The following is a 23,154-nucleotide window of genomic DNA, read 5'->3' as shown; positions in this document are numbered from 1 at the left end:
AGATCTAGGCATTTATTTGTTTATTTATTTATTTGTTACATTTGTATCCCACATTTTCCCACCTTTTTGCAGGCTGTGTGGCTTACATAATACCATTAGGCGATTGCCAATTCTGGTATGAACAAAATACAGAATGAAGCTGTAGTAGGGTAAAGTTCATGTGTGACAAAAACATTTGGGGATCGTAAAGAGGAGGAAGGGTTTAGTTATTTCCAGTATGGTTTTGGTTTCGTTGTGTTGCAGGGTTCAGGCATTTAGGTTGGATTATTAGGGTATGCCTTTATGAACAGGTTAGTTTTTAGTGCTTTCTGGAAGTTTGTGGTCATAAGTTGTTTTCACGGCGCTTGGTAATGTGTTCCATAGTTGTGTGCTTATATAGGAGAAGCTGGATGCATAGGTTGTTTTATATTTTAGACCTTTGCAACTTGGGTAGTGGAGATTTAGGTAAGTTCGAGATGATCTTGTAGTGTTTCTAGTTGGTAGGTCTATAAGTTCAGTCAGGTATCCTGGCGCGTCACCGTAGATAATTTTGTGTACCAGGGTACAGATTTTGAACGCAATACGTTTTTTGATTGGGAGTCAATGCAATTTTTCTCGTAGGGGTTTGGCGCTGTCGAATCTTATTTTGCCAAATATGAGCCTGGCTGCTGTATTTTGAGCAGTTTGGAGTTTCTTTATGATTTGTTCTTTGCATCCCGCTTAGATTCTGTTGCAATAGTCTAGATGGCTTATTACCATGGATTGTATCAGGTTGTGAAATACGTCCCTCAGGGAAAAAAGGTTTCACACGTTTGAGTTTCCACATTGAGTGGAACATTTTCTTTGTTGTAGATTTTGCTTGGTTCCCCCTAAAGGGGATCTTTTACTAAGCGGCAATAAGCCCAACGCTGGCTTACTGCTTGCTAAACCGGAAGTACTGCCAGGCTAGTGCAGCAGCCCGGTGGTAGTTCCCACCCCCAGCTTACGCCATTGCTGCTGCTATAAAAATATTTTTATTTTTGTAGCATATGTGGCAGTAAGTGCTCCTACCCAAAATGGCCACGTGGCAAGTGCTTCACTTGCCACATCGCCATTTCTTTAAAAAAAAAAAACAACAACAAAAAAACAGCCTTTTACCTGCTGGGTAAAAAGGGGTGTCAGCATGCGTCAAAAACATTTGCTGTAGTTTAGTACTAAAGGACCCCTAAGTTAGGCACCTAGATCTTTTGAATGTTGGCCTCTTTGGTTCTTGGTGAGAGGGAGTATGACCCACAGGGCTCAAGAACATAGAGAACAGCAAACCTTTTCCCCTCATCTGATGATGTAATTTGCTGTGTTTTGGGATAAAGATGGTGAATTGACCAGTTTTAGGAAAAGGACTGATCTTAACACTTCATTGTAGAATAATTTCCTTTACATAAGCCTCCTGTGTTGCTCTTGATGTCCACACCAGAGGAAGCCATGTCTTTGCTCAGAAGAGGAGCAGTGCTGTTTGTCACCATCTCTGGGAAAACATGCCTAAAGTTACTAGAAACAAACAAAAAAAGGAGGTTTTAATGTACTCTGTTAGAGCAAACAATTGGTAATAAAACAGTCCAAACCACATCCTTTTATGTGAAAAAATAAAAAAAAAGTTACAGAAGTTCAGACATGTAACTTTTCAAGACTGCTTATGGACCCTTGACATTAAAAACTGGCCCTTCTCAACATTTTGGATCTGAGACTTTAGTCACTTTTTCCCAGAGATGGTCACATATGTGCTTCCTAGTGTCTGGAATGGAAATGGAAGGGGGTGGATGGTGCACTTTGAAACTGCTCACATTGGAACATGAATGCAAAAAAAAAAAGCAAGTGTAAAGCTGAAAATGCAGTCCGTGTGCGTTACTTTCCTCCTCCATCCAAAATGTGCCCCTTCCTCACCCCTGGGAACACCATCTCTTACTCTGACTAAAAGTGGACCATGCATTACTTTTAACCATGGACATGATTCCACACAGTCTTTCACAAGGACTGAAAGGGATGCTAATTACTTGATGATTGGCTTAAGTGCTTTATGCACAGGAGTTGGAGGGTTCCAAGCAAGGGATTCTAACATAATTATTTTTATAGTATGATTTACTAAGGCTTTTTCCTATTCTGTATTTATGGGAAATAAAGTTTAGCAAATCAGACTTAAAATATTGATACATTTGTATGTTCCTGTAGTATTTTTTTTACAACTTTTGCATCACAATAAAGTCCTTTTTTGAACTTAAGATAAAGCACTTTGAATTTTAATTCATTATTAATGTTCACCTTTCTTCCTCTGTGCCAGTATATCCCAGAGCACAATGACCATGTCTGAAGAAGCATAACTATATCCGTTCTTCCGTACACCTACAGGCAGCGGAGCTGGTGAGCCAGAACTGGGAGCACTACGAGGCTCACATGAGGAAGGTCAGGGATTACCTGGAGGAACAACTTGAGGTTGGTGTGTTCTGTCTTCATGCATGCAGTTGCTTCTGTCAGCACACACACAACAGTGCTAGGATTTATAACTAGGAGGAACAGAGTAGCACTGTGAAGCCCCTGTTAACAGGCAGTTCTGTAGCTGGACACCTACTTCTACATGCCACTTATGCATGCAAATGTACAGAATACAAGCACTTTTGCAGTATATGTATCTTTAAGCATGTAAGTAGCAGCAAAGTGCTATTATTCTCTAAGGGGCATGCAAAAGTATGTCTGAAGTTAAATGTGAGTAAAACTAAGATATTATTGTTATCACCATATATTGCTTCAGATATACCTAGATCATTTCAATTATAAGTAATATCTATTGGAGATAACTTGAGAGATTTGGGTGTGATTGTAGACTCTGGTTTGAGTATGAAATTACATACTCATAAAATTGTAAATGATGTATTTTTTAGACATTAAAAAAATTGTTAACTTTCAAAACTTCAGATTAGTAGTTCAAAATTTTGTAATGCTGTGTTTTGACTATTGTAATGGTTTGTTGCTTGGTGTATCTAAATATCAGTTAAAAGCATTATAAATTGCACAAAATTCTGTTGCTAGAATGTTAGTAGGTGTTAAAAGATATGAGCATATTTCACCAGTCTTGAAATCTTTGCACTGGCTGCCCATGGAATATCATAGTGAGTTTAAAACTTTGTTTTTAGCATTTAAGATCTTAACTGGTCAGGTATCAGAAGTATTGGCAGCAAACTTGCATGTGTATCAGCATTTGAGAGTATGGTGTATTTAGATGCACCATTACATCGGGTTGTGAGATTGAATGAATACAGAGAAGCAAATTTTTATGTAGCAGGCCATATTATGTGGAATAACCTACCATTAAGGCTTAAACTCCAGGAAGTAAAACAGTTTAAGCAAGAGCTGAAGGCTTATCTCTTAAGTAAGCATATGGGGTAGCAGAAGATCAGAATTGAGTTGGCAGAAATAATGTTATTTGTGTAATTAGAATGAAACCTGAAAAGAAATTGGTTTAAAATTTTTATGTGTTTTAGTTTGTTTGAAATTTTATGTTTGTAAGAATTTATGTTTTTGATTTTATGTATGTTTGCTTTTTTAACCGCTGAGAACTCTTGGATTGTATGGTATAGAAATGTTTAAATAAATAACATAGCGTATAAGCAGAAGGGAGTGTGCTCATGGGTGGAGTATGGGAGGGCATGGATGATGCTGTAAGTTACACATGCCGCATTTAGATGCCCACAGTTATACAAGGTCTATGGATGGCATAACTGCAGATGCATAACTTTAAGGCGCACCAATGCTGAGTTACATTAGTATTCTATAATAGAATCTGGGCACCCAGATGTCAATATGAGCGGCAATGGGACACCCAAAAGGTTTGCCCTTCTACTTTACCACACTACGAATGACCGGTGATGCTGCAGGACACATTTGACGCTTCAAAGCTCATCTCATCACATGCCAGGTCTGCCTTTTGTTGAGTCACAGTCTATGAATTCTAATATTTCTACCCTTCCCATGAAAAAGGATTTGTGTGCACTCTACATTCTTTTCACTATTTATTTTATTCTCTTTTTTTTTTTTTTTCATTATCAGGCTGCATTTGGAAAGGAAAATATTCGTTTTAATAGCCATTTTCCTGGTTCTGAAAGGCTTCCAAACACGTGTAATGTTTCCATCCTTGGTCCAGAGCTGAAGGGTAAATGTCTATATCTGAGCTTTTCTGTATCTGGTATGTAGTATCTGTACCCCAAGCCTGAATATTAGGGTAACTGTCCAATTAGTTTAGCTTTCAGTTATTTCAGAAATTATTTTGGCATTATTTAGTATCCTCTTGCTGGGCACTTTAGCACAAATTAATGGACCCCTTCTCTAGAGAGCTTACTAAGGCAACGTAATTTATCCAAATGCTGACAGCTAATTTAGACCCAAATATTCAGTGCCGGGCCCTATCCAGCCACTGTCACTAAATGAATAAGGTTGATATTCAGTGCCATACTCACTAAGCTAACCAAGCAAAGTTAGGACTGCCTTTGCTTTTGCAGTCACACATGCTGAATATCACTGGAGTATTCCTGACTCTGTTCCTGGATTGACCCATCACTAACTGGTGGGCGCTGCAGCAGTCACAACAGCTTTTCAGCAGCACTGTATGGTTAAATGATGCTGAAAATCCAGGGACGACCCAAGCTCATCATGATTGAACAGGGCAGGAGCCTCTCCTACACGGTTAAGTTGTTCTGCTCAACCCCCATATGTTCATCTTTTAGCATTATATCTTACTAATGAAAGCATGCTGCTGAAACAGAAGTATTTTGTGTTAGTAAAATTTTTAGACTGTGGAAAAGACCTTCTTTATAACTCTCTGGTGCAGTTGACCCTTGACTCTGTTTATTCCTTGTTGAAAATCAGGCTACTCCTTTTGTCTCCTCACTTTTCGTGCCTCCAGATATCTGTTCACAGAGATCTCATGGAGGTGGATGTTATATGAACTCCAGGACTGAATGGAGTTGCAGAGGTGTCTGTCTAAGTACCAAACAGTCCTCCTTTCTGTGTCTTCCATGCGCCTTTCTGGACACTTACAAAAATTTGCAGGCAGTGGAGGGAGGGTAATGCAAAGAGAAGTGTTTGTGCTGAGGGTGATATGCTTTCTCTCTTCAGGACGTGCTGTGCTGTCTCGTTGCCGCCATCTTCTGGCCAGCATTGGTGCTGCTTGCCACTCAGACCTTGGAAATAGGTAATGCACCCACATTCTTTTCTGCATTTTCTTCATGGAAGAAAAGGCAAACTGTGAGATCTTTGCATCTGACAGTCCTTATGACAATCTGTATTCTCCTGTCATAAGTCCTTTCAAACAGTTGCATGTTTAACACATAGTCTATAAGGACAGTGTTTCAGGGAAGTTGTTTCTTCTGACATTAATTCTTGTGCTTGATTTGCTCCTGTTATTTTGAGCCTTCTCTTGGCAAAATGCAGCCAGATATCAGGTTTTTCTAAATGTATTGAATCATGTGCAGAGGATTATGCGGGGGCAATAAACCAATTCTGCATGGCCAAGAGAAAAGAAATGAGATAATCACTCAATGCAGAGTAGCTTTTTGGTCTACCTTGTTCTCATTGTTTCCTATAGGAGGAAAAATATTTTATTTTCTTAAGTGAAAAATCACAAACTAGCGCCTCATTGCCTCATTTTGACTCTTCTAATAGCATTGGCTTGGTATATTGAAAAAAGTGTTAGGAATGAGGTAGCATTAAAAGCCATGCATCTCTTCAAAATAGCTTGCCAGACCCTTCCTAAACTCACACTGTATATACTGCTCCCTATCATGCACACCTACATGATTTGTACCTGCACTCTATACTCATACAGAGCAAACTCACTCAGCATTAAAACCTAATAAAAATGACAGGACACTAAAAGTACCAAAAACTTCCCAAAAAATAAATATTGCTTGTAAGAACGGGCTCAACAATGCCCAAAAGGGAGGGTCCAAGAAAGCACAAAGGCAGATGGTCTGCAAACTCCAAGATGGAAAGTGAACAGAGCAGATCGTTAAAAGACAAACGTAATTTATTGTTAAGAACCAATTTTAACCAATTTTAAAGTTCCATATCATCATGCTGATCAATCCATAGACTGGTGGGTTGTGTCCATCTACCAGCAGGTGGAGATAGAGAGCAATCCTTTTGCCTCCCTATATGTGGTCATGTGCTGCCGGAAACTCCTCAGTATGTTCTCTGTCTCAGCAGGTGGTGGTCACACACAGCAGCAGCTCTGGCTAGGCCTCCAAGCCTAATTTTTAGGTTTTGTTGAGTGCCTGGGGTTGAGGGCTCTTCTTGAGCAAGTGCAAACCTGGTGGCGCCAGGTCCCTCCTTTTCTCCCCCCTCCCGCTGGCTCCGTTAAAAAAAAAAAAATTTTGGACGTCCTTAAAGGCGTTTATTTCGACGTTTATTTAAACGTTTATTGCAGCTACTCACTGGGACACCAGGTCGTTACAGCTCGGAGCGAGAAGCAGGTAATTTTTACCTTTTTTATAGCGGGCAGGGGGTTCCCCGATTGATCTCCACGTGGCCTATGGCGTCGGAGGGCGAGGGCGCGAAGAATCGCTCCCCGGACCGCGTGTGCGCTCCTAGTGGGGATGCGGGGGTATTAAAGTCTGATTCGCCCTTGTTGGGTATCAGTTCGGAGGCCGGTCAGTGTCCCGGGTCTTCCTCCGGTGCGGCGGTTTTTCCCGCCATAAACGCCCATCCCCCGCTGCTCGCCTTCGCCATCTTGACCGGCCACTCTGCTCGGACGGCTTCTTCTTGGACCGCCCTTGAGCTGGGAGACGTTCATGCCATGGCCGCCCTTGATTTGGGCGACGGCAAAAAAGCGGCTAAAGTTAAGCGCCGTTCTTCCCGCGCGGCTCCTTCGCGGAGTGTCGCGCCGGATGCCATCTTGGATGCGCAGCATGTTTCTCCCCCGCTCTTACGAGCGCCGGTTGAGGGTGCGTCTAGGGCTGTGGCCCAGGCTGCTGAAGTGCACAGTCTGGGGGGTTTCTCCCCCGAGTTTATTTTGCTGCTGCATCAGGCCTTCCTTATGCAGAACGCTGCCCCTTCTCCCTTGTCCGATAAAGGGGTTGAGGCCCCCGGAAGTAAACGCCCTCGGGTGGATTCCCAGGCCTTAGAGGACGCTGTTTCCTCTGATGTAGATGAGGGCAGCGTATCTGAGTTCTCCCAACGGTCCTTTGGGGATTCCTTGGAGGAGACGGATTCCCGCTCGGATGGAGCGGATGACCCCTCTGCAGCACGGATCTTTCGCTCAGAGGATTTGCCCAACCTGTTAATGCAGGCCATGAGCATTTTAAAGATTTCCTCTCCGGAGGACGTCTCTCCCTCAGCCCCTGTTGGCTCCGCCATTATGCTGGGGACGAAGCGCCCGCCTAGAACCTTCCACGTGCATGATGCCATGCACACCTTAATTTCGGCTCAATGGGATGTCCCGGAAGCGAGCCTCAAAGTGGCTAGGGCTATGTCCCGCCTCTATCCTTTGCCTGAAAGTGAACGTGAGGCCTTTCTTTGGCCTACCGTGGATTCTTTAATCACAGCGGTGACTAAGAAAACGGCATTGCCGGTGGAAGGTGGTACGGCCCTAAAGGACGCCCAAGACAGAAGATTGGAGGCGGCCTTAAGGTCGTCCGAGGCGGCTGCCTTAAGTTTGCAGGCCTCAGTTTGTGGCTCCTACGTGGCCAGGGCGTGCCTGACGATTGTGCAGCGGGCTTCCCCCTCGGATCCTTCCTTGAGGGCTGATTGGCCGGCCCTGGAATCGGGCTTGGCTTATTTGGCAGACTTGCTGTATGATGTCTTGAGAGCCTTGGCTAAAGGTATGGCTCAGACAGTCTCTGCGCGGCGGTGGCTTTGGCTGAAACATTGGTCTGCGGACCACGCCTCTAAGTCCCGCCTGGCTAAGTTGCCTTTTAAAGGCAAGCTGCTCTTTGGGGTCGAGCTGGACAAAATTGTGACCGATCTCGGCACGTCTAAGGGCAAGAGGTTACCAGAGGTCAGGGCTCGGGCCAGTGCTCGCCCCGGTATCTCCAGAGGACGGTTTCAGGAAGCCCGTCGGTACCGCCCGGGCAAGTCGGGCTCCTCTGCCCCCTCTTCCTTCAAGAGGAACTTCTCCCCCAAGCAGGATTCCTTTCGCAGAGACCGCCGTCCCGGAGGTGCGCCCTCCGGTCCTCCCCCAGGGTCTCGTACCCAATGACGGGGTCCTGGTCCATGGCCCAGTGCAAATTGGAGGACGCCTGTCCTCGTTTCTGGGCGAGTGGACCAGGGTAACTTCAGACGCTTGGGTGCTGGAAGTCATCAGAGACGGCTACAAGCTAGAGTTCTGCCGACCCTTAAGAGATGGGTTTGTACTCTCTCCCTGCAAGTCTCCGGTCAAAGCTGTGGCAGTGCAGCAGACCTTGGTCAATCTGATCCGCCTGGGTGCGGTCGTTCCGGTGCCAGAAAATCAGCTTGGCAAGGGACGTTACTCCATTTACTTTGTGGTACCAAAGAAAGGAGGTTCTGTACGGCCTATCCTCGACCTCAAAGGGGTCAATCGGGCCTTGAAAGTTCGGCACTTTCGCATGGAGACCCTCCGCTCTGTTATAGCGGCAGTGAAGGCAGGGGAGTTCCTGGCATCCTTGGACATCAAGGAAGCGTACTTGCATATTCCCATCTGGCCTCCTCATCAACGCTTTCTGCGTTTTGCAGTCCTGGGCCGACACTTCCAGTTCAGAGCCCTCCCGTTCGGGTTGGCTACTGCTCCGCGGACCTTCTCCAAAGTAATGGTGGTCATCGCGGCCTTCCTGAGAAAGGAAGGAGTACAAGTCCATCCTTATCTGGACGACTGGTTGATCCGAGCCCCCTCTTGTGCAGAGTGCGGCAAAGCTGTGGACCGGGTGATTGCTCTTTTGAGCTCCCTGGGGTGGATCATCAACTGGGAGAAAAGCCAGCTGCGCCCGACTCAGTCCCTGGAGTATCTGGGAGTTCGATTCGACACCCAATTAGGCAGAGTGTTCCTGCCGGACAATCAGATTGTCAAACTTCAGGCTCAGGTGGACCAGTTCCTAGTAGCCTCTCCGCTCCGGGCTTGGGACTAGGTGCAGCTGTTGGGCTCTATGACGGCCACGATGGAAGTAGTGCCCTGGGCCAGGGCTCATATGAGACCACTACAACACTCTCTGCTGCAGCGCTGGACTCCGGTGTCGGAGGATTATGCTGTTCGCCTTCCCTTGGACCCAGCAGTGCGCAAGGCGCTGAGCTGGTGGCTGCAGACAGACAAGTTGTCTGCAGGGATGCCTCTTGTGACCCCGGAGTGGATTGTCGTCACGACGGACGCCTCTTTGACGGGCTGGGGAGCCCACTGCTTGGGAAGGACAGCGCAGGGGCTCTGGTCTCCTGCAGAGGCAAAGTGGTCTATCAACCTCCTGGAACTCAGAGCCATTCGGTTGGCGCTTTTGGAGTTCCTCCCGGTACTGGCGTTGAAGCCAGTACGGGTCCTGTCGGACAATGCCACGGCTGTGGCCTATGTCAACCGCCAGGGAGGTACCAAGAGCGCCCCTCTAGCCAAGGAGGCCATGAATCTATGCCAGTGGGCGGAAGCGAACCTGGAACAGCTGTCAGCGGCCCACATTGCTGGAGTCATGAATGTCAAGGCGGACTTTCTCAGTCGCCATACCTTGGATCCCGGAGAGTGGCAGCTATCTGCTCAGGCGTTCTTGGACATCACGAAGCGCTGGGGCCAGCCGAGCCTAGATCTGATGGCGTCATCGGCCAATTGCCAAGTGCCGCGCTTTTTCAGCAGAGGACGGGACCCTCGATCCCTGGGAGTAGATGCTCTTCTCCAACAGTGGCCGACACAGGAGCTTCTCTATGTGTTCCCACCCTGGCCCATGTTGGGCAGGGTGCTAGACCGGGTGGCAAAGCATCCGGGCCGGATAATCCTGGTGGGTCCGGACTGGCCCAGACGTCCCTGGTATGCGGACTTGATCAGGCTCTCAGTGGACGATCCTCTGCGGCTGCCAGTGGAGCAGGGCCTGTTGATGGAGGATCCCTCCCCCTTTGGTCTTACGGCCTGGCTATTGAGCGGCAGCGTCTGAGAAAGAAGGGCTTCTCAGACAAGGTCATCGCCACTATGCTAAGAGCGAGGAAGCGCTCTACTTCCACTGCTTACGCCAGGTTTTGGCGTACCTTTGCAGCATGGTGTGAAGCAGGCTCACTTTCTCCCTTCACTGCTCCAATTTCTTCAGTGTTGGCGTTCCTGCAAGAAGGTCTGGAGAAAGGCCTGTCGCTCAGTTCCCTTAAAGTCCAGGTAGCGGCTCTGGCTTGCTTCAGGGGCCGCCTGAAGGGTGCTTCCCTGGCTTCGCAGCCAGATGTGGTGCGCTTTCTCAAGGGAGTTAATCACCTACGCCCTCCTCTGCACTCAGTGGTGCCTGCGTGGAATCTCAACCTGGTGCTAAGAGCCTTGCAGAAGCCGCCTTTTGAACCCTTGTCAAGGGCATCTCTGAAAGACCTGATGTTGAAAGCAGTCTTTTTGGTGGCTATCACTTCAGCCAGAAGAGTTTCCGAGCTCCAGGCACTCTCATGTCGAGAGCCCTTTCTGCAGTTCACTGAGGCAGGAGTGTCTATTCGCACAGTGCCTTCCTTCCTGCCCAAGGCTGTTTCTCGCTTCCATGTGAATCAGCAGCTCTGTCTCCCTTCCTTTCGTAGGGAGGACTACCCAGAGGAATACTCTGCTCTCAAATTTCTGGATGTGAGACGAGTCATCATCAGATACTTGGAAGTGACCAATGATTTCCGGAAGTCGGATCATCTGTTTGTCCTGTTTGCAGGTCCTCGTAAGGGTCTGCAGGCTGCTAAGCCTACAGTGGCAAGATGGGTCAAGGAAGCCATTGCAGCGGCTTATGTGGCCGCGGGGAAGGTGCCGCCTATCCAGCTGAAGGCTCACTCCACTAGAGCTCAGGCGGCCTCGATGGCAGAGGCCGGGTCCGTCTCCTTGGAGGAGATTTGCAAGGCGGCAACTTGGGCATCGGCCCATACCTTCTCCAGGCATTACCACTTGACTGTGGCTGCTCGGGCGGAGGCCCGGTTTGGGGCTTCAGTGTTGCGGTCAGGGATTTCTATGTCCCGCCCTGGGTGAGTACTGCTTCGGTACATCCCACCAGTCTATGGATTGATCAGCATGATGATATGGAAGGTAAAATTATGTATCATACCTGATAATTTTCTTTCCATTAATCATAGCTGATCAATCCATAGCCCTTCCCAGATATCTGTATTGTTTATATTCTGGTTGCATTTCAGGTTCAAGTTTAGTCTTCAGTTCCTGTTCAGGAGGACTTTGTGTTCAAGTTTTTCAATGGATTCTTCAAGAGTTGAGACGAATTTGTGTTACAGTGAGCTGCTGCATTCCTCTCCCCTCCGTTTTACGGGGCTGGATTGAGACTTAAATTCTGCCGGCGCTCCCTCCCGCTTCGTGCGGCAGTAGGGCAGCTTTGTACCCCTCCTGCTTCGGCAGTGTTAGGGTCAGTCAGCTCCTCCCGCGATTGCGGTTGCAGGATAAGCCAGATCCCCCCGTATCGGCGGGGTGGTGTCCCTCCCCCAGCTGGACGGATTCCCCTCCCCCACTTGTGTGGGGATGAGCTGGGTTAATTCCCCTCCCCCATTTCGGCGGTGGTGAGCTGGGCAGAGTGTCCCTTTGTGGGTGTAATTCTCTAAGTGCTGAGTCCTGCGGATGGAGCTTGGATATCGACATACTGAGGAGTTTCCGACAGCACATGACCACATATAGGGAGGCAAAAGGATTGCTCTCTATCTCCACCTGCTGGTAGATGGACACAACCCACCAGTCTATGGATTGATCAGCTATGATTAATGGAAAGAAAATTATCAGGTATGATACATAATTTTACCATCTGCTCTGTTCACTTTCCAAAAAATAAATATTTACTGTAGGATTTCAGGGAGAGAGGGTTATGTAAACATTTACATTTTTTCATTTTGGTATTAAGGAAGGTTGCTGGGCCTCTTACTCCTCCTCTTCCTCCTGTAGGTTGTTAATTCCTGTTTCTGCACCAGGGGCAGAGGAACAGTATGTAATGGTTAGGTTGAAGAAGAAAAAGGGAAGTAGAATGTACAGTTGGAGCATATCTTTCATTCCAGGGCATACTTTATATATATTTCTATGAGGACAAGCAGGCCAATTGATTCTCACATGTGGATGATGTCATCCATGGCACCTGGTGCAGAACGCTGCCTAGTGTAATACAGCTTTAAGAGCTCGTGGCAGCACTCCCACCACGCATGTGTGAGTGCCTTCCTACTCGCCTCTAGAGAGCGGGACCATCAATCTCTTCTCATCCGCTGTGAAGAAAGGATTCATTTGTTGAGGCTCTTTACAGCATCTTTGCAAGTGTTTATTTTCAATGTGATTTTTCTGCCTTCTCTCACGGGCTTTTTCTTACTCGAGTTGCCTTTTTCTTTATTATTTGGGACTTTTTCAACTCCTTCCATTATATGTTTTTGTTTATTTCCCCCTCTTAAAGTTTTCTTTGTTTTTCCCGGGCTTACAAGGCTCTTATGCCTGAGCTTCAGCTGGGTACTATCCCTTCTATTTTTTGGTGACCTGCCCCTTTTTTATATCACCATAGAATTGTTTGATTTAGCCACAGCTGTTTTCCCTTCCATGTCGTCGAAGGTTTCCAGTGGTTTTAAGTGCTGTGCTCGGTGCAATAGGATCTTATCTGGGGCTGACACCCATTTCTGATGTATCTAGTGTTCTCCGAGGACAAGCAGGCTGCTTGTTCTCACTACTGGGTTGACGTCCACAGCAGCCCCCTCCAACTGGATGAAAACTTTGCGGGAGGACCCGCACGCATGGCACGCCCACCGCACATGTGCGGCCGTCTTCCTGCCAGTGTGCGACTGTTCCCGCTCAGTTCCTTTCCGCGCTGGAGAGAGACGTGTTCACGTCCCTCTCTTAGTCAGCCCCGGAAACCGGATTGCGGCCTAGCCCGCGGTTTTTCTTTATTAGTGTACGCATTCGCGTTATTTTTTCTTTAAAAAAAAAATGAAAAGGAGTGTTCCTCGTCGTTCCTAGTCGCAAGAGCGCGTCGCCGTGGCCTTGTGGCCACGCGGTCTTTTTTTTCTTTTTCAGGTGTGCTTTTCACCGCCACCATCGACGATTTTGACTTCGCCTACGCGATTTTTCCGTCGATGTCCTCGAAGGTCCCGAGCGGATTCAAGAAGTGTGGTCGGTGCGGCCGGCAGATCTCGCAGACCAATACGCTTGGTGTCTCCAGTGCCTCGGGCCAGAGCATAATTCCAAGACGTGCACCTTGTGTACAGGTGGCGAGGCAAGTTCCGCGGGACCGTCTTTTTAGAACTTTTTAGAACATCGACCTCGACGGCATTGGTGTCGACGGCCGGGTCTTCGGTGCCGGTACTGATGTCGACGGCGTCGGCGCCGACTATGGCATCGACCCCAGGAGCACAGGTACCTTTGGCCTGCCGGCGACGGCGGTGGTGAGCGGTTGCGCGGGCAGTCTGCCCCGGCTACTCCCGCTGCTCAGGGCCATCGGGACCGAACCCTGTCGGATCCGATACCTCGAGGCCGGGGGGCTCCACCTCCTCCTCCTCATCCCTTCCGAGGCGCGCCGATGACGGGCATCGAAAGAAAGCCAAGAAGCACCGTCATCGGTCGCCCACGACGCACGGGACTGGCAGCTCCGGGTCATCAAGGGACGACTCGACACCCAGGAAGCGGCAGTGCCGGGAGGAGCGTTCCCCCTCGGTCGAAGAGGTGTCGCTGCGCCGGTCCGAGCAGCTTCCAGCACTGGCACCCACACTGGCCCCCCTGCCTTTCCCGACAGCGGGACTCGACGAGTGCCTCTGAGCCATCCTTCCCGGGATCCTGGAAGGGCTGATGCGCCAGGCTCTACCGGCACCGGGGGTGCTTGCGCCCCCGGCGCCATTGATGGAGGCGCCGGTGGGCTCTGGGCTCTGGTCCGATGCTGAGGCCTCCGACGCCGCTTGCGGCACCGGTGTCGACCGCCACTCAGGTGGAGTCGACGTCGATGGAGGGAGCTTCGTCCCCGCCGGCGCGGGAGTCCACCGCTCGACGCCATCATCAAGGATGTGGTTCCTCGCGGTCTGAGCTGAGAGAGCTCATGTCCGACACCGAGGAGGAGGCCTCGTGGGGGGAGGAGGAGGACCCCAGATATTTCTCCTCCGAGGAGTCTGTGGGCCTTCCCTCCGACCCCACTCCTTCACCGGAGAGGAAGCTTTCGCCTCCTGAGAGTCTCTCCTTTGCCTCTTTTGTCAGGGATATGTCTATCAGCATTCCCTTCCCCATGGTTACTGTGGATGAGCCGAGGGCGGAGATGCTCGAAGTCCTCGACTATCCATCATCACCTAGAGAGTCTTCCACGGTGCCGTTGCACAATGTCCTTAAGGAGACACTGCTTCGGAACTGGTTGAAGCCACTATCTAATCCCACCATCCCCAAGAAAGCGGAGTCCCAATACAGAATCCACTCAGACCCAAGAGTTGATGCGGCCTCAATTGCCTCATGACTCGGCGGTCGTGGACTCTGCTCTCAAAAGAGCATGGAGTTCGAGGGATACCGTCTCGGCGCCCCCTGGACGGGAGTCTTGCACTCTGGACTCGTTTGGGAAGAAGGCCTACCAATCTTCCATGCTCGTGACCCGCATCCAATCATACCAGCTCTACACGAGCATCCACATGCGGAATAATGTGCGGCAACTGGCGGACCTGGTCGACAAGCTCCCTCCGGAGCAGTCCAGGCCCTTTCAGGAGGTGGTCAGGCAGCTGAAGGCGTGCAGAAAGTTCCTGTCCAGGGGTATCTATGACACCTGTGATGTGGCATCTTGAGCTGCGGCCCAAGGTATAGTGATGCGCAGACTCTCCTGGCTGCGTGCCTCTGACCTGGACAACCGTACCCAGCAGCTGCTGGCGGATGTCCCTTGCCGGGGGGATAACATTTTTGGCGAGAAGGTCGAGCAGTTGGTGGACCAACTACACCAGCGGGAAACTGCTCTCGACAAGCTCTCCCACCGGGCACCTTCAGCATCCACCTCAGCAGGTGGACGTTTTTCCTGGGCCTGGCAGGCTGCACCCTACGCCTACAGCAAGCATAGGTACACCCAGCCGGCCCGAAGGCCTCCTCAGGCACAGGGACAGCCCCAGTGCGCTCGTTCTTGTCAACAGCTTGTGCCTAAGCAGCCCCCTGCGCCTCCACAGCAAAAGCAGGGGACGGGCTTTTGACTGGATCCATGGGAACATAGCCGCCATCAAAGTATCCATGCCGGACGGCCTGACGGTCAGGGGGAGGTTGAAAGTTTTTCACCAAAGGTGGCCTCTTATAAACTCCGACCAGTGGGTTCTCCAAATAGTGCGGTGCGGATACACCCTGAATTTGATCTCCACTCCACCAAATTGCCCACCGGGAGCCCAATCCTTCAGCTCCCATCACAAGCAGGTACTCGTAGAGGAACTCTCCGCCCTTCTCAGTACCAATGTGGTCGAGCCCGTGCCACCCGGGCAGGAAAGGCAGGGATTCTATTCCAGGTACTTCCTTGTGGAAAAGAAAACAGGGGGGATGCGCCCCATCCTAGACCTGAGAGGCCTGAACAAGTATCTGGTGCGAGAAAAGTTCAGGATGCTTTCCTTGGGCACTCTTCTCCCCATGATTCAGAAAGACGATTGGCTTTGTTCCCTGGATTTAAAGGATGCTTATACTCACATCCCGATACTGCCAGCCCACAGACAGTATCTCCGATTCCGTCTGGGGACACGTCACTTTCAGTATTGTGTGCTACGCTTTGGGCTCGCCTCTGCACCACGGGTGTTCACGAAGTGTCTCGTGGTGGTTGCGGCGTACCTATGCTGGCTGGGGGTGCACGTGTTCCCGTATCTCGACGATTGGCTGGTGAAGAGCACCTCAGAGGCAGGAGCTCTTCGGTCCATGCAGTGTACTAGTCACCTTCTGGAGCTGCTGGGGTTTGTGATAAATTAACCGAAGTCCCATCTCCAGCCAGTTCAATCTCTGGAATTCATAGGAGCTCTGCTGAATTCACAGACGGCTCAGGCCTATCTTCCCGAGGCGAGGGCTCAGAATCTCCTGTCCCTCGCTTCCCAGACCAGAGCGTCTCAGCAGATCACAGCTCGGCAGATGTTGAGGCTCCTGGGCCATATGGCCTCTACGGTCCATGTGACTCCTATGTCTCGTCTTCACATGAGATCTGCTCAATGGACCCTAGCTTCCCAGTGGTGCCAAGCCACCGGGAATCTAGAAGATGTCATCCGCCTGTCCATCAGTTGCCGCGCTTCGCTGCACTGGTGGACAGATCGGACCAATTTGACCCTGGAACGTCCATTCCAAATTCCGCAGCCCACGAAGGTGCTGACGACGTTTGCAACTCGCCTGGGGTGGGGAGCTCATGTTGATGGGCTCCACACCCAGGGGGTGTGGTCACCCCAGGAACAAGATCTTCAGATCAACCTCCTGGAGCTCCAAGCGGTCTGGAACGCACTGAAGGCCTTCAGGGATCGGCTGTCCTACCAAATCATCCAAATTCAGACAGACAATCAAGTTGCAATGTATTACATCAACAAGCAGGGGGGCACCGGATCTCGCCCTCTGTGTCAGGATGTGGCGTTGGGCCTGCCAGTTTTGCATGCTTCTCCAAACCACATACCTGGCAGGCGTAAACAACAGTCTGGCCGACAGGCTGAGCAGAGTCATGCAACCGCACGAGTGGTCGCTCCATTCCAGAGTGGTACACAAGATCTTCCAAGAGTGGGGCACCCCCTCAGTGGACCTTTTTGCCCCTCAGACCAATCACAAGCTGCCTCTGTTCTGTTCCAGACTACAGGCACACGGCAGACTGGCGTCGGATGCCTTTCTCCTCCATTGGGGGAACGGCTTCCTGTGTGCTTATCCTCCCATATCTTTGGTGGGGAAGACCTTACTGAAGCTCAAGCAAGACCACGGCACCATGATTCTGATAGCGCCTTTTTGGCCCCGTCAGATCTGGTTCCCGCTTCTTCTGGAGTTGTCCTCCGAAGAACCGTGGAGATTGGAGTGCTTTCCGACTCTCATTTCGCAGAACGAAGGAGCGCTTCTGCACCCAAACCTTCAGTCTCTGGCTCTTACGGCCTGGATGTTGAGGGCGTAGACTTTGCTTTGTTGGGTCTGTCTGAGGGAGTCTCCCGTGTCTTGCTTGCTTCTCGAAAGGATTCCACTAAAAAGAGTTACTTTTTCAAGTGGAGGAGGTTTGTCGTTTGGTGTGAGAGCAAGGCCCTAGAACCTCGTTCTTGTCCTGCACAGAACCTGCTTGAATACCTTCTGCACTTATCAGAGTCTGGTCTCAAGACCAACTCAGTAAGGAATCATCTTAGTGCAATTAGTGCTTACCATTATCGTGTAGAGGGTAAAGCCATCTCTGGAGAGCCTTTAGTCGTTCGATTCATGAGAGGCTTGCTTTTGTCAAAGCCCCCTGTCAAGCCTCCTGCAGTGTCATGGGATCTCAACGTCGTCCTCACTCAGCTGATGAAACCTCCTTTTGAGCCACTGAATTTATGCCATCTGAAGTACTTGACCTGGAAGGTCATTTTCTTGGTGGCAGTTACTTCAGCTCGTAGAGTCAGTGAGTTTCAAGCCCTGGTAGCTCATGCTCCTTATACTAAATTTCATCATAACAGAGTAGTACTCCGCACTCACCCTAAGTTCCTGCCAAAGGTGGTGTCGGAGTTCCATCTTAACCAGTCAATTGTCTTGCCAACATTCTTTCCCAGACCGCATACCCGCCCTGCTGAACGTCAGTTGCACACATTAGACTGCAAGCGAGCATTGGCCTTCTATCTGGAGCGGACACAGCCCCACAAACAGTCCGCCCAATTGTTTATTTCTTTCGACCCCAATAGGAAGGGGGTCACTGTCGGGAAACGCACTATCTCCAATTGGCTAGCAGATTGCATTTCCTTCACTTACGCCCAGGCTGGGCTGACTCTTGAGGGTCATGTCACGGCTCATAGTGTTAGAGCCATGGCAGCGTCAGTGGCCCACTTGAAGTCAGTCACTATTGAAGAGATTTGCAAGGCTGCGACGTGGTCATCTGTCCACACATTCACATCCCATTACTGCCTCCAGCAGGATACCCAACGCGACAGTCGGTTCGGGCAGTCGGTGCTGCAGAATCTGTTTGGGGTTTGAATCCAACTCCACCCTCCAGGACCCGATTTATTCTGTTCAGGCTGCACTCTCAGTTAGTTGTTCTTCGTAGGTCAATTTCTGTTATGCCCTCGCCGTTGCGAGGTTCAATTGACCTGGTTTCTTGTTTTGAGTGAGCCTGAGAGCTAGGGATACCCCAGTAGTGAGAACAAGCATCCTGCTTGTCCTCGGAGAAAGCGAATGATACATACCTGTAGCAGGTGTTCTCCGAGGACAGCAGGCTGATTGTTCTCACCTACCCTCCCTCCTCCCCTTTGGAGTTGCGTTTTTCCTCATTCCTTTGCTTGTCATTAAACTGAGCAGGAACGGTCGCGCACGAGCGGGAAGATGGCCGCGCATGCGCGGTGGGCGTGCCCTGCGTGCGGGACCTCCAGCGAAGTTTTCTTCCGGTTAGAGGGGGCTGCCGTGGACGTCAACCCAGTAGTGAGAACAATCAGCCTGCTGTCCTCGGAGAACACCTGCTACAGATATGTATCATTCGCTTTTGGGACCAGATCATAACTCTACTAACCGTATTCTTTGTTTGCAAATGCAAAAAAGAACACAGAAGTCCATAGAGGCTGGCAGATTGCATTTATTTTACTTATGCCCAAGCTGGGTGGAGGTCATTTCAAGGCTCATAACGTCAGAACCATGGTGGCATCGGTAGCCCACTTGAGATCAGCCTCTACAGAAGAGATTTGCAGGCTATAATGTGGTCTTCAGTCCACACTTTCACGTCACACTATTGCCTTGATTAAGATACCCAATGCGGCAGCTGGTTTGGACAGACAGTCCTGCAGAATCTGTTCAGGGTCTAGAATTCAACTCTACCCTCCGGGCCTGTTTTATTCTATTCCAGGCTGCACTCTCACAACCAATATGTATATAGTTTCAGGTTAATTGAATTTTTAATTCACTATTGCGAGTTCCTAATTTTGTTGTTTTCGGTGAGCCTGGTAGCTAGGGATTCCCACACGTGAGAATCAACTGGCCTGCTTGTCCTCGGAGAAAGTGAAGATACTTACCTGTAGCAGGTATGCTCCGAGGGCAACATGCCATGAATTCTTACATACCCTCCCACCTCCCCTTGGAGTTGTCTTCTGTAGCTATATTGCTGTACTGATGGTCCCGCACTTGCAAGGCGAACAGGAAGGCACTCATGGGTGGTGGGAGCGCTGCCGCGAGCTGTTAAAGCTGTGTTACACTAGGCACCCACGTGAGAATTAATGGCCTGCTGTCCTCAGAGAATACCTGCTACAGGTAAGTTTTTTCGCTTTACTGGTGGCAAGTGGTGAGGAAAATTAAACAATTGTAAGAAGGTATCATCATACATGGAGGATACAGTAGCATATTTGAGCATAGAATAAAAATGGAAAGCTGTACTGCATAGAAGGTGCATTACATTACATGACACACATGAGAAATAGCAAAACGGTGTACAGTTCAAATGGATACAGTGTTGTGCAAAAGTTTGGAATAGGTTGTTTGCATTGTGGAATTCAGGATCGTTTGCATTAATTTCCTTCATTCTTAATTGTCTTTACAAGCTCATGTTATTAGGGCTGTGAACTCTTGCCTTTTACAAAATGAAAGTAGTTCAGAAATTACAATTTTATTTGTCAGAGCATGATTGCTGTCAGAAATATTGTACATTATTGCATCCTTGTGTCATGTTATTTCTCCGAGAACAAGCAGGCCATTAGTATTTGCACATCTGGGTGTCATCATCTGATGGATCCCAGTGCGAATGCTGCCCAGCATATACAGTAAGTAGAAAATTCTAGCACTTCCCCACATTCGTGGGTGCCTTCTCGCAAGTGCAGATTCTTCAGTATGTTTTTCTCCACAGAGCTCAGAGGTTTCATCTTTGTGATCTCTCTTCAGCACATATTATCAGATATTTTTTTTAGTGATTTCCTGTGTTTTTCCTTAAGTTTTCATTTTCTTCATAGTTTTTATTTTTAGTACATTACCTCTTATTTTATTAGGTTTTTGGTTTTTCAATTTTTTTTTCTTTTTTGTGTGTTTCTTTAGGCCCCTTTTAAGTCTGAGCACTAACCTAAATTTGAGCATTGCTCCTTATTGACGCTCAAGATTGAGGAATTTAATTTGGCTGTGATTATTTTCTCTATGTCTAGGAAGATTCTCAGTGGCTTCAGAAGATGTGCCCAATGTAATTGGGTGATTTCTGCTGCGGATTAACACGGTGCATCGAGTGCCTTAGGCCTGACCACCAGCCTGATTCTTGTTCTCTCTGTTTACAAATGCAGCTGAGGACACAGAGGGCACGTCAGGTCCAGCTCCTCGAAGGCTGGTCCATTGACAATAGCACCAGAAGCATCGACCTCGATGGCTGTTCAGACTTCATCTGCTATTGGAAGTGCACTGTAATTGAGGTCTCTACCTCCCTCAACATCTGGCGCTGACAGTAGGCCTCGAGACTGGTCAGCTTCAGACTTGACACCAAGGGCACGTACGGGTTTGACATCATCCTCATCGGCACTGAGGGACTGCAATGTTGAGTGTCAAAGGGAAGCCAAAGAAGCACAATTATCAATCCTCTTCGAAGCACTGTACTAGGAGCACCGAGGCATTGGCATTGTCGGTACCTGAGAAGTACCGGCACTGAGAAGATAGCTCCCCCTCTTTGGTGGAGGTGTCCGTTTTTGAGGAGCCAGGTTCCCGATTCTGGTTCAACACCGGCTCTTTCTTGGGCTGTCTCTGAACTAGCTCCCCAGCCTTTGCTGATGCCTGCCCTCTGAGCGATACCGAGTCATGCTCAGGGAGGTGCTGGTGCAGGTGTTTCAGCTACATGCTGCTCAGGCGTCGAGGGCACTTGAGCCAGCTGCAGCTCAGCCTCATCTCCTCTTGAAGCGCCTAGTCTGCCTGTGGAGCAGTTTTTGATGCCAGCGCCTCGATGGGTGTCAACATCCGTCCCATGTGATAATGCTCTCTACATCGGGGGAAGAAGATTCCCCGGAGTCTGAGAGTAGGGCTGTACCTTGGTGCCCTCTGGGGCGTGGACATGGTTCCACTGAGCCGGGGCAGGCACAGACTCATTTGGATTATGGCAAGGAGTCGGACTGCTAATGGGAATCAGACAAAGATCCACTTTAATTCTCAGAGGAGGAATCATATGGAGTCCCTTCCGACTCCTGCCCCCATAAGAAAGATGTAAATCTCTACCTGAGAGTCTCTCATTCACAGGTTTTGTGAAGGAGATGGCTTTGGCTATCCCATTTAAGTTCAAAATGGAGGAAGAGCCTAGGGCAGAGATGTTATCTGCCCTGAACTATGAATCTCCTCCTAAGGAAGGGGGTCATGGTTCTGTTACAACCTATCCTTCAAGAAGCAGTGACGAAGAATTGGGAATCTCCCCTCTCAGTGCATAAATAATTAGGATATTTAATAGTACATGATTTATTATTAAACATTTCATTTGAATAATTTTGTCTCTTTTTATTTTTTGGATTCCTGTTTTGTTTAGTCTGACTTCTGTGAGAATTTACCTCATCTTTAGGCAGTGTCTAAAGGACTAGTCAGAGCCAAGAGCAATGATTTTTTGCTGAATGACACTGCAAAAAGTGAATGATTTTACAATTTCCTGATAATATGGGAAACATACTATGCAAGTTTCACAGAATCAAACAGGCATTTCAAGCCACAATGTGAAGTAGAGCGTTGTAAGAGCCGGTGGTGGGAGGCGGGGATAGTGCTGGGCAGACTTATACGGTCTGTGCCAGAGCTGGTGGTTGGGAGGCGGGGCTGGTGGTTGGGAGACGGGGATAGTGCTGGGCAGACTTATACGGTCTGTGCCCTGAAGAGCACAGGTACAAATCAAAGTAGGGTATACACAAAAAGTAGCACATATGAGTTATCTTGATGGGCAGACTGGATGGACCGTGCAAGTCTTTTTCTGCTGTCATCTACTATGTTACTATGTAAGGATCAAGATGGCATCACAGGCTAGTTTAAGGGAAAGGAGTTCTCAGAGGACAAGCAGGCTTATTTATTGTCACAAGTGGTTGTCACCGACCCGGGTCGCCCGGTGTGGAATTTACAAAAGTCTAATGAGAGCTTTGTGGAGTGTGAGATATGCTCCACTGCGCATGCACAAGTGCCTTCCCGCTTGCCACAGCACTCTCAGTTCTTTTTCTACCGCGATGAGGAGATGGCGTGTTTTTTTCCCGTCTCCTCACATCGCTTGGTCCTAGAGAGCTTTTTTTGTGCCTTTCGACTATTTTTCGTTTATTTTTTCATCCTTTATTGTTTTCCTCTTGTGAAACCACGTCCTTTTATTTTTCCCTTTAAGTTTTAGTGATTTTGCCCGGTTTTAAGTTTCCTTTTATTTTCCGTCTTCATCAGGCCGCTTTTAGGTCTTGACTTCGGCCGGGAACTTTCCCTTTCATTTCTGCTGTGCCTTGCCCCTTTTTCAGGCACCATCGCTTCATTTAATTTAGCCAAGAAAAGATTTTTCTTCCATGTCCACAAAGGTTTCCAATGGCTTCAAGCAATCGGACAGTCTCTGGGAAAGACACCCATTCTTGGTGTCTACAGTGTCTTAGGCTTGGCTATAGCCCCACTATGTTCTCTGTCTTCGCTTCAAGAAGAGGACCCAAGTTTCCAGAGAGGCTCAACTAGAGAGGATTTTTGAAGCCAAGTCCAGTTCCTCCACATCGGCATCAAGGTCGGCGACGTTGGCATTGATGTCGAGCATCACATCGGGAGCTTGAGTAAGCATGGCTGCTGCTAAACCCTTAGACACTGGGAGCAGTGAAAGATTGAGTGGTTCTTCACCTGCATCGAGGCCTCCTGCTGTGCAGGGCCTCCAGTCCCGAGGCTACGTGTGGATTCGATGTCTTCCTCATCGGCACCGAGGAGTCTTGGTGACACGGTTCGGGCGAAAGCCAAAAAACATCGTTATCGGTCGCCCTCAA

The 23,154-nt window shown here is 49.0% G+C and overlaps 1 protein-coding gene across 1 annotated transcript in view; it reads left to right on the top strand.

The window, feature by feature from the left end:
* Positions 1–23,154, top strand: part of SCLY (selenocysteine lyase) — a 131,331-nt gene that overhangs the window by 82,997 nt on the left and 25,180 nt on the right. Inside the window, exons 9-11 of the mRNA XM_030216412.1 lie at positions 2,362–2,445; positions 4,057–4,159; positions 5,122–5,197. Coding sequence (XP_030072272.1) covers positions 2,362–2,445; positions 4,057–4,159; positions 5,122–5,197 — 263 coding nt within the window. The remainder of the gene's footprint in view (positions 1–2,361; positions 2,446–4,056; positions 4,160–5,121; positions 5,198–23,154) is intronic.

Source organism: Microcaecilia unicolor, chromosome 10 (genome assembly GCF_901765095.1).
Source record: "Microcaecilia unicolor chromosome 10, aMicUni1.1, whole genome shotgun sequence".
Lineage (NCBI taxonomy): Eukaryota > Metazoa > Chordata > Amphibia > Gymnophiona > Siphonopidae > Microcaecilia > Microcaecilia unicolor.
Note: the sequence above shows the minus strand (reverse complement) of the source record. Positions and strands in the feature narration are given on the sequence as shown.